At 34.1% G+C, this 15,042-nt stretch overlaps 1 protein-coding gene and 1 long non-coding RNA gene across 2 annotated transcripts; both read left to right on the top strand.

The window, feature by feature from the left end:
- Positions 1 to 304: 304 nt before the first annotated feature.
- Positions 305 to 5,018, top strand: LOC109013258 (DNA-directed RNA polymerases II, IV and V subunit 8B-like). The gene is made up of 5 exons (XM_018995295.2): positions 305 to 445; positions 1,106 to 1,270; positions 2,146 to 2,273; positions 4,295 to 4,413; positions 4,744 to 5,018. The coding sequence occupies exons 2-5, from the start codon at positions 1,198 to 1,200 to the stop codon at positions 4,856 to 4,858; spliced, it is 435 nt and encodes a 144-aa protein (XP_018850840.1). The 5' UTR covers positions 305 to 445; positions 1,106 to 1,197; the 3' UTR covers positions 4,859 to 5,018.
- A 7,111-nt stretch (positions 5,019 to 12,129) lies between these two features.
- Positions 12,130 to 14,729, top strand: LOC109013273. The gene is made up of 4 exons (XR_004801115.1): positions 12,130 to 12,203; positions 12,308 to 12,369; positions 13,995 to 14,166; positions 14,264 to 14,729. It is a non-coding gene; the product is annotated as an uncharacterized LOC109013273 (long non-coding RNA).
- The last annotated feature ends 313 nt before the right edge of the window (positions 14,730 to 15,042 follow it).

Below are 15,042 nucleotides of genomic sequence, written 5' to 3'. Positions count from 1 at the left end.
TAATACTAATAGTCTAATATAGTATTAGTTATACTTATACTAATATAGTTATAATAAATCACTATAAATTTATAACTAATACTAATAGTAATAGTCTAATATTAGTGCTATTATATAGTCTAATAATCACTATACTTAATAAATATGTATTAAATGTATTACAGATATATATATATACATATATATATATATATATAAATTATAATTATCATTTAAAAAAAAAAGAAAAAAGAAGAACCATCTACATAGAAGAAACCAACAGGAAACGGCGCCGTTTAGACTTCCAGAAGGCAATAATGCCAATAAACTCTGAAATCGAACCTCACTCTCGTCTCTTCCTCGCCTCTCTGCCGACTGCCTCACTCTGCCCCACTCTCGTCTCTGCCTCGCCAGTTGCCGCCTAGCCTCTCTTCCTCGCCGCACAGACATTCGGCCTCACCTCAAGGTAATGTTTCTCCATTTTTTTTTTCATTTCATTACTTGTTAGATTTAGTCTTTTAGATACATACCTGAATCATTTCGGCCATGTGACAGAGAACTAAGAGTCTAAGACCTAATCGAACCTGGGTTCAGGGACAGAGTAAGGGGGAAGGGAAAAAAAAAGAGTAGAATGATTATGGATTTGCTTGTAAGAACTTGTTATGGCATGTAGATCATTCAAATGTTTTATTAGGATTTTTGTGATTGTTATTCATTTCCATTCCATTTCCTGCAACATTCCAGCCGTAAATACATCATTCCCCATTTACATTCAATCATCACATTACCATCACAATAGGAACCTAACATAGAACTTCATCATCAGATTTATCAGAGTTATGGCATGTAGATCATTCAGATTTTTAATGACAAACTGTCAAACTTACATTTTATAAAAACCGAAAAACCGGACTGGAAACCGGAAGTACCGGTTTAGGATGCTAACCAGTGCGTAATCTGTTTTGAAAAATGCAAAACTGGTACATGCCAGTCCGATCCTAGATTTTGTCCAAAACCGGACCGAACTGGACTGGTTACACCCCTTCAGGTTCCAAATCTGCTCACTTGCTCTGCCGAAGCAAACCAAGCAGCTAATCACACTTCAATGTTGTGTCATTGATTTCAGGTCTTTCTCTCTCCCTCTCCATAACGGCACTGCTCACAGCTAGTCTCCTGAAGGCCCCAAAGTCGCTGCTGACAAATACATTTTCAGTAAGGATGGGTGCGCTCCTTTTTGATGATATTTTTAGGGTGGAACGTGTGAATCCAGATGGTAAAAAATTTGATAAAGGTATGGTTATGGAATAATCTTGGGTGGGTGCTTGTTCACGAGAGCATTCAGCTATTTCTTGGTTATCTTTGTTTCCTGCTCCTGCTTCTGCTTCTGCTGTATGCTTTGATATGATTGTAATATCCTTCATCTTTCCGGACATTGGGAAAAGAAAAGATTGCAATCCCACCATATACCAAGGAAACTAGCATCTTTATTTTGGATATCAAGTTGCATTCTCTCGCTGTGATTTTATCAAATGCCAGTCGGGTTTTTTCAGAGTTGGGAGCGTTTTATTCGACTAATCCATATCGTTTTCTTTAGAAACATGAATTCTTACGCGGGCATGAATAAAAAATGGAGTGGCATTTACCCCAGAAAATGGGGTTTAGGTTCCAATCCCATAAAGTGCATGAGTAAAAAATGAAATGTTGTTAATTTCATATGCTGGTTATTCTGGAAGTGTGGATATTATGTATGTTATATAGGGCTGTCACACTAAGGTTTACTGAATCTGTACTCTAGTGGAGTTTGCAATTTGCCTTTTGGGATGTGATACATTAGTGGAACGAAAATATGGTTGTATTTGTGGTATGGTTAGTTTTGAAACCCATATGTTGCTACCCTCAAAGTGTTTAGACAAGATTCAACATGACATATTTGCACGTTACTCTTCATTGCATGCTTTACATGTGGAGCTCTCCCGGATTACCTGATACATGGTTCTGGAGAGCAGAGTTGTATATAGGGTTTACTCCCTAAGGTGGGGTTCAAAGTGCCTTTCCTTGATGGGGTTTCATGCTGATCAATTTTTTTTTTTTGTTAATTATACTTGGTTTCTACTATTTGTTAAAAAGAACATTGAGTATTCAGTTGGAGTTTTAAATTTTCTGTAGTTACTCGAATTGAAGCACGAAGCGAGAAGTGTGGCATGTTAATGCAACTAGATGTTAATACGGAGATTTATCCTATTGATAAAGAGGAGAAATTCTTGATGGCATTATCTACTACTCTGAGTTTGGAGGTAATCTTATTCTCCTCTTCATTGCACTATTTTGGCAGGCACCATATACTTTTCCTATCAAAAAAGTAGATGATGCCCTTTTCATTGGGCTGCCATTGTGAGCATAGTTTTGGACCACAAATCATTAGTGTTCACTTTTGTATTTTCCTGCTGAAAATTAAATTGTGCTATTTATGTAACCCTCAACCTCAATTGTTTGGAGCTATCGAGTTTATCATCGGTAGACATAATGATTCAACCTTAGACGAACTTTAGATTGTACAAACTAGGATCCAGATTTAGTGAAGGTTGCTGTAACTGACCCTATTAAGATGAATGACATAAGGTATGATAAATCTTGGCTGAGTAATATATAAGCTTTGAAAATATTAGTTATTAGCCCAAGTGATTGCATGGCATAATGTCGAGGATGAATTCATTTCGATCTACATTTTTTTTATCATCTTTGCAAATACTTTTTTAGCCCATTAAAGTAAAGTCTATAGAAACAGTCATTGATTTTGGAATCTTTGATCAAGTTGATAGGTATTTACGACACCTTAATCAAAGATAGAAATTTTTTCTGTCCTCTAGCCAAAACCAATTCAAAGCAGGCCTGTCATTTGCTAATATGAGGATATATGAGAAAGTAGATTCGCTATAAATTGAGAACTGTATGGCTGCAAGGTATGCAGCCATTCTTTGAAATTTTATGATAATAAGTTTAATTGGATCTTGAATTGTTGTAATGATCCGTGTAACCCTAATATTGTGGATATGCTAGGCTTGGCTTTGTTGTGTTAAGGCTTTGACCATTGAAGTCCAATGTACTGTATGTAGTTTTTATAAAATTTTCCTTCCTGAATTGTTGGAAGAAGCCAACTCAGTTTCTTGAACTTCTTGTTAGTTTTTTATTTTTTTAAACAAATTTTATTGAGAATAAAATAGACAAAGGCCCGAGTATACAGGACAGAGACTTTTTGTCTTTCTTTAATTCTGCATATGGATGGAAACTTGAAGCAATTGTGAAGTAGAATATGATCTTAATGGGAAAAATAACCTTGAAATATAAGGAATTGACACCGATGGTAAAATTAGAAGTTTTCAAAGATTTAAACGAAAATTTGGAGCTCAGTCCAAAAGACTTTAAAAGTGAGAAAGGTGGGAAACCTATTATGAAGGTTCACCAACTGCATAGATCCTCCGGTATCAAATTTGGACTTAAGGAGAGAAGGGAAGCACATATGTACAGTGAGCAATTGAGCATGGCTAACATAGCAGATTCTTTAGAGATGTGACACAAATAGTGTGTGGGTGTATTTTTAGTATTTCCTCCTCATCGTTGCATCTCTTCCTTCAATTTTAGTCCTTGTCGATATGAGAAGCAATATATATAATTTTTTTTTTATGAATAAAAATTTTATGGAGACAAGTAACAAGGCAAAGCCAAGTACACATGAAGTATACGAAAACTGAATCTATTACAAGTCAGGAACTAGAAAAAGAAACAAGAAAATCATTGATACTAGTTCCATTAAATACAATAGTCCAAGCCCACTGAAATAAGGAATTAAAGAAAAAACATCTAAGTTCATCCATCGAGCGTTCCTTATCTGCAAAGCATCAATCATTCCTCTCAACCCAAATACAGCACACAAGGCATAAAGGTGTCATATTCCAAACAGTGGCTATTTGCACATTACCCCTTAAACCTCTCCGGCAAGCAAAAAGGTACACCACCCTCGTAGGCATCACCTAAGCCATACCACAATATGAGAAGCAATATTGTGGCCATTCCTTGATTGACCTCTGTTTACTTTCTGTAGGTAAAATCTGAAGATATTCTGGTCTTTGCATGCTTCTTGACATATGATTAATATTCTATTGCTATTCATCTTTCATATCATTCGCTCCTGAATCTTAGATTGCGTGTTTGCATGCTTGATTTTTGTTTTGATTGTTGCCATTTGGCGTTTTCAGTGATCTTTCTATGATTAAAAGCCCTAGTATTGCCTATCATCTGAATTTTATTTCCTTCCCAGGGTGGGCAACAGTCTCTCGCTGACAAGTTTGAATACATCATGCATGGCAGACTATATAAAATTTCAGATGAACCTCAGGCTAAAACTTCAGATGGAGGTTCAGGTCCTGGTGTGAAAGTGTACGTACACATGCTTTTTTCAAACACTTTTTTCCCTCAATTTTTCTAAGAAAAGAAAGTCTGTGGTTATCTCCTGCAATTGTCCTGGACTGCTCCTGATATGCACTTTCTTTTCATGGGCTTATTAAGAGTGTGAAACTAAATAAATAGTCCAGATCCATGTATTCTTCATGATATAGTTGCAGACAATATTTGTCTTTATACACCATCAAGGGATAGATAATCAATAATCTTGCCAATATAGTTTTTCCTTGGAATAAAAAAAAGAAATCTAGTCTAGTAGTCATCTGATTTAGTTGGCCTTGTCTTGGATTTTGTCATGGGTTGCAGGGAGATATACGTATCATTTGGTGGGCTTCAGATGATGCTGAAAGGGGAGCCATCCCATTGTGCTCAGTTTGAGCTTGATCAGAGGCTGTTTCTCCTTATCAGGAAGTTGACTTGAAAAAAATGAAATCCTATAACATCGGAATGCGTCTTTTTTATTGTTAAAGCTTGATTTTTACCTCCAAAGTTCCAGTTAGGCATGTTAACTGGTCTTTTAACCGGTGCTTATGGCATATACTAGTCAGAACCATATATATGGTGTAATTTTGTTGTACTGCTCTTTTATGTTTCTGTTTGTGACACTTTTGCTTGTGGGTTACTGGAGTTTTTAGCTTTATAGGATTAAAATATTTTATTTTTTGGGTAATTATACGTTGCACACAAACTATCATCTATTTTTCACTTTCCATTCTAAACTGCAAAAAGTTTCAATTTGCACTCTAAATTACGAATTTTGACTTTACATGGCACAGTCTTAATGACCGGATTTGATTAGAGGATGCAAAGTGAAATTTATTGGTCTAGAGTATTCTCATTAGATTAGCTAAAAGTTAAATCCAATGAGAATTTAGCTATTAAGTCATAAAATAGCTCATATTGATTCATCTAAAATATTTGGAATATAGTTACAGTAATATCTAAAATAATTTTTAAATTTAAAAGGAACTATTCATTCATCAAATTTATTTTATATTCTTTTTTTCTCTCTCCTTTTAATATCAATTATTTTTCTCTCCATTTTAAATGACAATTGAAAAAATATAATTAGAATACAATTACTAATTAATATATAATATTATGAATAGTAAAATATGATAAAATAAAATAAATTCATAATTAAAAAAATTAAAAATTTTTCAAAATTATTAATTACTCATTACTATATAATGAATAAATGAATAATTCAATGTGGAGATTTGATGTGAATAGTCAAAGTTAAATTCATCTTATATTATTTTATTGTCATATAATGAAAAAATGGCTATTCCAATGTAGAAACTTATGTGAATGTAATAGCTAAATGCTAAATTCATCTTACATTCATAAAAAATGTACTTTAACTTTAGCTAATCCAATGAGAGTGCTCAGCAATTGACAATGGCCAAGTCTAAAATTTGGTTAGAATCTTAACTTTTGACTATAGTATTAACTTTTGACTAGGTGAGTTCACATTGAATTAACTATCTTAAAGTAAAAATAATAATATGATACTATATATTTTAATAATATTTGATTTTTTTTATATTTTATAAATACACTTTATATATATTAATAATATTTGATAATATTTGACAAAATTAATCAAAGTCACTTAATTAACAAGACACGGCTAATCACTTAATTAGCACATCAACTTTATGCAGGCTACTATGCTACATATATTCATAGCTTTGTCAAGTGGAGATTCACAAACTAGGGGTACTACCCGCCCCCTACAGGGCGGAGGGATCCCTTCCCCTCACCTTGCCCTGCATGGGGCAGGGGGTGGGGTTTTGTAAATATGACTATAATTTAAAAATTACGTAATTTTTAAATTTGTTAGTGCATATTTTGTGTAAATTCTAGTGTATTAGTTTTTAAACTATGTAGTTTTTAAATTTACCAATGCATATTTTGTAAACAAGTCTAACAAATTATAATATATATTTATATTTTACAAATTGATATAAATATATATATTTATGTTTATATATATAATATATATATATAAATGGGGGCAGGGGAAATGTAAGGCGGGGTTGGGCTCTCCCTGCCACCTGCCCCCAAGATTAATGGAAATGGGCGGAACGCCCCGCCATGCCGGGGCGAAGCGGAAGCGAGGCGGGGCAGCGGGGGTGGGGCCCCGCTGCCTATCCCTATCACAAACCAACTACTCAGTGTTAGCCAAAAAAAAAAAAAGAAAAAAGAAAAACAAAAGCTTTGTCAAGTGGAGATTCACAAATTCGTGATCTCATTTTGCTTCAAGTGATGAATGATGCACCTCATATAATTTTCTAAGACTTGTGATACAATCATAACATCCCATGACTCAGCTTCCATTAGAACAGACTCTAAGACTATGGCCTAGAGATGGCCAAAATCACAATGGAACACAAAAATAGCACAAGATCCACCAACTTAATTAGCAAGACACGACAATATCTCCAAATTCAAGATTCCAAATTCAAGTTTAGCACATGACACCAATAGTCCATAACATCCTTCTTTATATACCAAAAGAGTCAAAAAAATATTATCAAAACAGTCCACAAATTACCAACACAGTTTAGTTTCTAGTACAAAGATAATATCTACAGTCCAAACATTTAGTTGCTACCCAACCACATATTTATCCAGTCCACATGTGGCTGGGCAGCTACTAAATTCCCAAAAAATTTAATATTACCAACGTTAGAAGTTAGACACCTCTATAAGGTGCCGAATGAGATGTAGATGTACCTCCGGAATGAGATTCAAATTCTAAAAAATTGCTAGTTGAATATTACAGAAATATTCTTATTGCATGACATTCATGCCACGTACATTTAGCATCATCATCTTTAGTTTAAAATTATTCTTCTTTAGTTCAAATACTTTCTCTATTTTTTGGTCTGTCTTCAACATAGCATTTCTCCGCTCTTCCATGGTCGTCGCTTTATCCTCGGTCATTTTAGCTAAAACAATTTTGATCTCTACCTCTTTGCCTTCCATCGACTTCCATTTTCTCTCCCTTTCTTTCTCAGCTTTTTTGCTTGGAAGTCTCTCAGCAAGAACCTCTAGGTTCTCATCGGCTAAATCAACATCAACTTCACCAACATCTTTTTCTTGTGGCCTTCTCTTCTTACCAAAGGTGGATATGTGTTGTTGCCATTTTGGTTGGTGTCTAAGAAGACACCAACAGTGCTCCGTTATGAAATTAGACCCTACCATCTCTTTGTACAACATCTTTGCCTTCTCAATCTACAAAGGTGAATGAATATTTGTTAGTTCATAAATAAGTCCAACATAATTGCATGATTAAAACAAAATGGTACATAACTTGTCTTGCTCAGTTGCACCAGTGCAATGACTCAACCTGTGCTATATATGCCAGAACTTATTTGTCCATTTTTGAATCGTGGACCACCGACTCATCAAAGAGCCCTCAGAACGGTCAGCAATGTTTGATTTTTTATATTCATGATAAAATGTTATATTTCTTTCCCACGTTTGAGTGAACTTTTGATCAGTACCCATTATCACATCGATGCTAATGTTGAGCTAAAATGAGACAATGAGGTTATCCTCCTCTATAGTGAAAGATGCACTTCTTTGAACTTTTTTTGAATGATGTCTCTTTTCACCGTCAGTTGAGGTTGCTTGGATCACAACATTAAAATGTTAAGTTGAGATACTATTATAACCTCCTCCACTTTCACTTTGTAAGAGAGTGGTGAAGAATAAGTCATCATCAAAATATGTGTCAATCCTTGAAAAAAATTAAATTTTCAATGAATCATAAAAGTTACCAAATATAAGTCCAAATTCACAAGATTCCAGCTTCAGTTGCCTTAGTTTTTAAAAGTAATTTGTTTTAAAAAGTTAAGTGAGAGCACAAATGCAAAGCAAATATAAATGCATACCAGTTGCCTTGCAAACCAACAAAAACAACATACTATACTCTGCTTTGGTTTTATAGAAATGATAGATATCACAGATAATTGAACTGATTGGAGGACAACCAATAAACAACAACCAAATAGCAACTACCATTTTATGCTTGACCAATCAGAAAGATGACTCTGTTTCACACCAACTTGAATTAAACAAATATAAAAAGTGAAGTAGGTAGATGTTGATTAGAAAGAGGACCAAACACTCATAGAAGGATAAAACCATTGCCAAAATAGGAATTCCATATAGAGCTCCCATGAAAAACTAGTTCTTTTTATTTTTACATTCTTTTGTTTCTTTACATATCCAGAGCCATAGGAGATAAGTATTTATTAGTTCCTAAGAATTTATTAAGAACAGGTCAGCAAAAGAGACTCATATGTGAGAATATTTGCATGAAAGCATAGTGCATTACAAATACTAATATAATATGAACTTCACCAGATTGCAAAATGTGATTGAGAAGACACTGTATCTCAACCAAGCATAAATAGAAAGGTATATTAAAGTAAATACTTTTTGTATTTTCAATAACAATTATCAAATATTCATAAGAAGCAAATTCACAACTACACATGTTGAGATGAATGGAAGAATCAAATACTTTAATCATGATCACTCTCCAATAATTACAAGTGCACAATAAACAAATGCAAAGCATAACTCATGGTCTGTTTCCATAGCAAATTCATAGCAAGTCACAAGGAAGCATAACATTTGTGAGAGAAACCCAACAGAGTGACAATTAACTCATGAACTCGTGCCCTGCAACAGAGTTTTCTGTCTGTCTAGTAATATTTGTAGAAAGAAACTCATCCTCCCAAACCTCTCATTACAACCTTCCAAACAAATCAAGTCACCCAACTTTCAAAACTTGGAAGCAAATCAAGTCTCAAAAAACGATAACTTCCAAATTAACATAGACCTTATGATCTAATCAATGAGAAAACATGAAACAAAAAACCACTTTTTATTTTATTTGCCCAAGAAAATAAAAAGTTACCAAATACGAGGATAATCGCAAATCAGTTTGTCAAGAAAGTAAGAAAATCTAAATGCAAAAAACTAAGAAAATCTAAGCAAATCGTAGAGAAAAAAATGGAAATGTTTCCTGATATCACACTACGCATGACCACAAAGAAATACCCAAATCACAAACAAAAATACTGAAATCACAAATCAGTTACACGGAAATACCCAAATTGCGATTTTCTTGTGGCAGATTTGTGGAGGAATTCACAATCTTTTGGACGACGATTCACTGGCAAGGCAACCTTGTGACAGACTGATCCTTGCAAACCCTAACACACGGTGATTCAATCATTTGATGAAAAGGAAATGACAGAAAATAGAAAGAGAAAAGGGAGAGGAAATCTAAGTAGAGAAGAGGGAGAGAGGAGAGATGAGCGAGGAAGAGAAATTACCTTTTGGGCTGGAAGACGACGACTCATGACAGAGAGAAGGGTGCTTGCGGTTGAAGAAGATGCAGATCTCTTGGGTGCTTGCGGTTGAAGAAGACGAATGACTCAAGATGGAGAGAAGGGTTATTGCGGTTGAAGAAGACGCATGTCTCTTGGGTGCTTGCTGTTGAAGAAGACAAAAGACTCAAGACGGAGAGAAGTGTTTGTTCACACGTTTCAGGATGAAGAAAGGAAAAACGAAGGAAATGAGATGAAGAAAGAGAAAAAAAACGAGAGAAAGTAGATGAAATAATAAAAATTGATTTCAATGGTGAATAGTAACTCGCTATGTTGGGAGAGGAGTCCAGATTTACTGTACCTCAAGTATTAAGCTTTGGACTTTTAACTAGTCCAATGTAGATATTTTTTTCTCACATATAGCCAAATTATGGACTTGCATTGGCATTTGGCTAGGCCATTACCAATGCTTTTAGGCTTCGTTTGGTTGTAAGACTCAGCTGAGTTCAGTCTAATTTTAAACTGAGTCTAACATCCAAACATCCAACTCTCAAATTACTAAATTCATCTCAACTCAAAATCTCCTTATACGTGGGACCCACAATATTTTTTAACTTAACACATTTATACATGAGACCCACAACTTTTTTTAACTTATCATAAAAAGTACTAAACTCGTCTTAACATCCAAATACACTTTAAACTCAGTTTAAATGAACTCCACATAACTCCCTTCACTATTCAACTCATTACTATTTATAAAGAACTAAACTTAACTTAATATACAAACGCAGTCTTAAGGTAAGAGTGGGGTGGGGTGGGTGGCCTTGCCAATCTCTCTCGGTCCAAGTCAGTGGGAGCATTGGGAGGGGTGCGGGCCTGCACGTTATAAGGGAAGTGGGGACGAGACCTGGCCTAAGAAAAATTCAAAATTAAAATTTAAGTTGTCTAAATTTGGACCAATTTAATGTATGTATACAAGACATAAATACATTAAAGAAAAAAAAAAAACTTCAGCAAAATGAAAGAAGAAAATACACTCATTCCTAGAATATTAAAATCTTCCATGGCAGTATCATTTCAGAGAAAAATGAAGCCCAAATGATGAAAATTCAAATAAAACTAAAAAAAAACTACTCATATATAGGATCAAATATTTTATATACGCTACTATCATACCATGCAAAATAATGGAGATGTTCATTATTTACACATACGGACAAATGTTTGTATATGACCCGGGCCTGGAACAGGCCCAGAATGCTCAGCGGAATGGGCTGGGCTTTAAAACATTTCCAGCCAGATTTTGACTATTTCATGTGATCTATATTTTTTCCTTAAAAGAAAATGAAAAAGTATACAGTCGTGTAAATGCTACACGCTCTTATTAAAAAAATAAATAAATATAAAAAAGTGTAGAAGTTTCCCTCTCTTTTAAATAGAATGAACAGCGCTTGCATTTTGTATGTGTAGTATTAGAAAATTATTTAGAATAATTCTATTTAATCGGTTTTTCTTTTTTTTTTTCGTTGAACCAATTAGAAGTTAGAACTCATAGCATTAATATTGATCTATACATATGCATATGCAAAATTATCTTTTTTGCATAATCACTTTATCATTCAAATAAAATTTTTACATTAATTTATACATATTTGATATTAATTTTTTGCTAAAATCAATTTTTTTTATATATATTTTATAATTAGTATCTACTACATATATTTAATATTAATAATACAAATGTAATAATAAAAATATAATTTTTTTATATATTATATTAAAAATATAATAAAATGAAAAATATATATAATATATTATAATAATAAAATAAATGTAGATGTGAATATTTGTTGTGTTGTTAAAAGAGAGAGAAAAGAAAATGATTGTGAGAGAGAAAGAGTGAGAAGAGAGAAAAATAATAATTAAAATATAATTTGTAAAATGAATAATTATTATCTAAATTTAGATAAATAATATTTATAACTAATTAAATATTTAGATATGTATAAGTTAATATAAATAATTTTAAAATGTAAATATTATTTTATGGAAAAGTCTATTTGGAATCCACTATTTGTGCACTCATTTACACACATGACGTGTCCCGAGCCCCCCCCCCCAAACGCACGTTTTCGGTTTCATTTTCATTTTGAATTTCCCCTTTCGTCTTCCCCCTTTCGTCTTCAACATTCGCCCTTTCGTCTCTTCAACATTCGCCCTTTCGTCTTTCAACTTCCCCCGGTGCCCTTTCGTCTTCAACATTCGCCCTTTCGTCTTCAACTTTCTTCTTCAACTTTCCCCCCCTTTCGTCTTCAACTTTATTCTTCAGCCCCCTGACTCCTCTGCCCTAAGGGAGGCCCTGCACTGCGATTTTGAAGACCGTTCAAACGAAGGCCGAGCTCCTCGCAGGTTATATCTTCTTCTTCTTCTTCTTCTCCTCCTCCTCCTCTAAGATTTTTTCTTATTCTCTAAGGTTTCTTCTTCTTCTCTCTCTCTGTGTTCGATTCACTCAGATTCAAGCCCTCAATCCACCAACGCGAAGCCCAGAGCTGCGAGAGGGGTGAAGCTTTTTCATGTATGACGTTTTTTTCCTCTCTGATTCTAGGGTTTAGTCATACATTTAATTTTTTTCACTGTGTTTACAACATCTTTTTTCCTCTAGGGTTTAGTTATATGAGCTGTAAATTAATGGTGTTGTTTCTGGATGATGCATAGCTAGTGTTAGGTAGAGACGAACCAGTAGATTTATCATTTATATACATAATGCGCTGACTATATGTTACATATATAGCCTCTCATGCCTCTCATGCCTTCGGTGAGAAAGAACAATTATATGTTCCTGGTTTTGCTTTGACATTGAAAGCAAGTTAGTAAGGCTTTTTTGGTCTATGAGCTGTAAATTAATGGTGTTGTTTCTGGATGATGCATAGCTAGTGTTAGGTAGAGACGAACCAGTAGATTTATCATTTATATACATAATGCGCTGACTATATGTTACATATATAGCCTCTCATGCCTCTCATGCCTTCGGTGAGAAAGAACAATTATATGTTCCTGGTTTTGCTTTGACATTGAAAGCAAGTTAGTAAGGCTTTTTTGGTCTTTGAGAGGGTTAGGTGAGGCTCCCTTCGCATTACAGTTCATATTTCTCATTCATATCTTGGGAGAGACAATGATGATCATTGCACCTTTCTAACTTTTCTTCTTTTATCTCCATGTATAAGTGAAAGCATTATCAGTATAAAATTGAATTTCTTAAATTTGGTCAATGGTCCTCCAAACTTTAGAAAAAAAATAAAAAACCCCCAACTGCTAAAGATCAGCCATCTTACCAAAAAATACCATTTAATTTATGTATGTATGATATATGTAAATCCCAGTTCATTTTTGCAGCCTGTCCCTCCCCTTTTCCTTGGAGCCAAACTCGCTCATCCAATATAACTTACCCTTATTATTTTTTCCTCTTTAGTAAAAAAAATGTCAAGGCATAATCTACTTGACATTTTCCAGAGATGAGAGCTTTGCAAGGGTTAGGACTAGCTTTGGCGTTGCATAATCAAGGCATAATATATGTGTGTGTATATATATATATATATATATATATATATATATGTGTGTGTATTTGCAAGCATAGGGAAACAACCTAGAAATGATTTGCTGTTGAGTAAAACTCTTATTCTTAAACTTTGCTTGTCTTGTGATTGTTCTTTGCCTGAAACTTTCTTTTTTTCTCCATTACGCAAAATTAATTTTCACTTGTGGTTGGAGGCTTACATCACTACTTGTTCTTCTCTACTTGTACTTGTATATAGAACCATACAAATAAATAATAATAAACGGCCAATCATGTTGCAATTAACTGGACTAATGAAGCTGAAAACTGACCCCTGCAACTTGAATATCCAAATCTGTATTCTTTTTGGCATCTTTATCCATTTGGGAACACTAATGTGTACTTAGATATACATTTACCATGACTAACTACATCAGTAATTATTTTTACTTTATAAGTATTGTATCCTTGAATGGAAGTGTGTGGTTATTGTCATAAACATGATAATGAGCTGCTAGTGTTGGGTTACTTGAAATCAAGTTATGTTTAAATTTGATGATGGATGGTCTTAGTTAATCAGACATTCATTAGGCAATATTACTATGTATTCAATTTTGTTCATATGAGATAGACTCTTGTGTTTGTAGTTGTCTTTCCTTTGACAGAATCACCATGGCATCTTCTCAATCATCATCTTTAGATAATGATTTTGTCATGGAGTCACCAACTTGTTGGTGTGGTTTGAAAACGCCACTAAAGACGTCCTACACTAAGAAAAATCCTGGAAGGAGATTTTTTGCCTGTCCCAAATATAATACGGTAAAGTAACTTAATATTTCTCATATTAAACTAATTGATTTGCTGTTGTGGATTGTACTTTGTGTCATATTAATTTGGGAGTTCGTATTGTGTGCAGGGAGATGCGAGGTGTGAATTCTTCGTATGGGCGGATATTTTTGAGTTGTTAGTGGAGAACATGTTATTAAAACATAACTCGCGGCGTAATACATGGGATGATGTATTACGCCGCGAGTATGCCGTTCGGAAAAGGGAAGAAAAAGTGAGAGAGATAGCGAAGAATCTGAAAAAGGAAAAGCGAAAGTTATTGTGTTTGTACTGGATTATCACCTTTGTAATATTGTTTACATGGTTTGGATAAATGTAATGTAAGAAGCACGTTGTGTAAAATTATGTAATTTTTGAATAGAAACAGCTTCTCCTTTAAAGGTTGAAAGTGCATGAATGGTTTGGGGACTGCTTAGGGACAGTCTCCTTCGACCACTAGTATAGGGCTTAAAATGCCCCCAAAATTTCTGTAATTGGGAACTGGATTGACTTTGAACCAGAATACACTTTCTTATTTTGCATGACAAGAAACAAAATTCGATGTCCTTTGTTTTTATTTCATTTAGCTGTGTGATTTCTCTCAACATTATACAGAATACACTTTCTTATTTCATTTCATTTAGCTGTCCTTAGAAATGAAGAGCCTGCGTTTCTTGTACATGTTATTCTTTCTATTCCTCTGGAAATGAATTCAAGTCGTATGAAGTTAATTGATTTAACATCTTGCCCAAACGGTTGTATGTGTATCATTCCTCCTACGTTACTTGATCTATTAATTGAGAGAGTGGCAACGTGTCATGCATGGCTTCCTTTCTTTTTCCCTTCTATGTACACCATTCATGACTTCCT

This window comes from Juglans regia, chromosome 1, assembly GCF_001411555.2.
Source record: "Juglans regia cultivar Chandler chromosome 1, Walnut 2.0, whole genome shotgun sequence".
Taxonomy (NCBI): Eukaryota; Viridiplantae; Streptophyta; class Magnoliopsida; order Fagales; family Juglandaceae; genus Juglans; species Juglans regia.
This window is presented reverse-complemented; position numbering and strand designations above follow the sequence as displayed.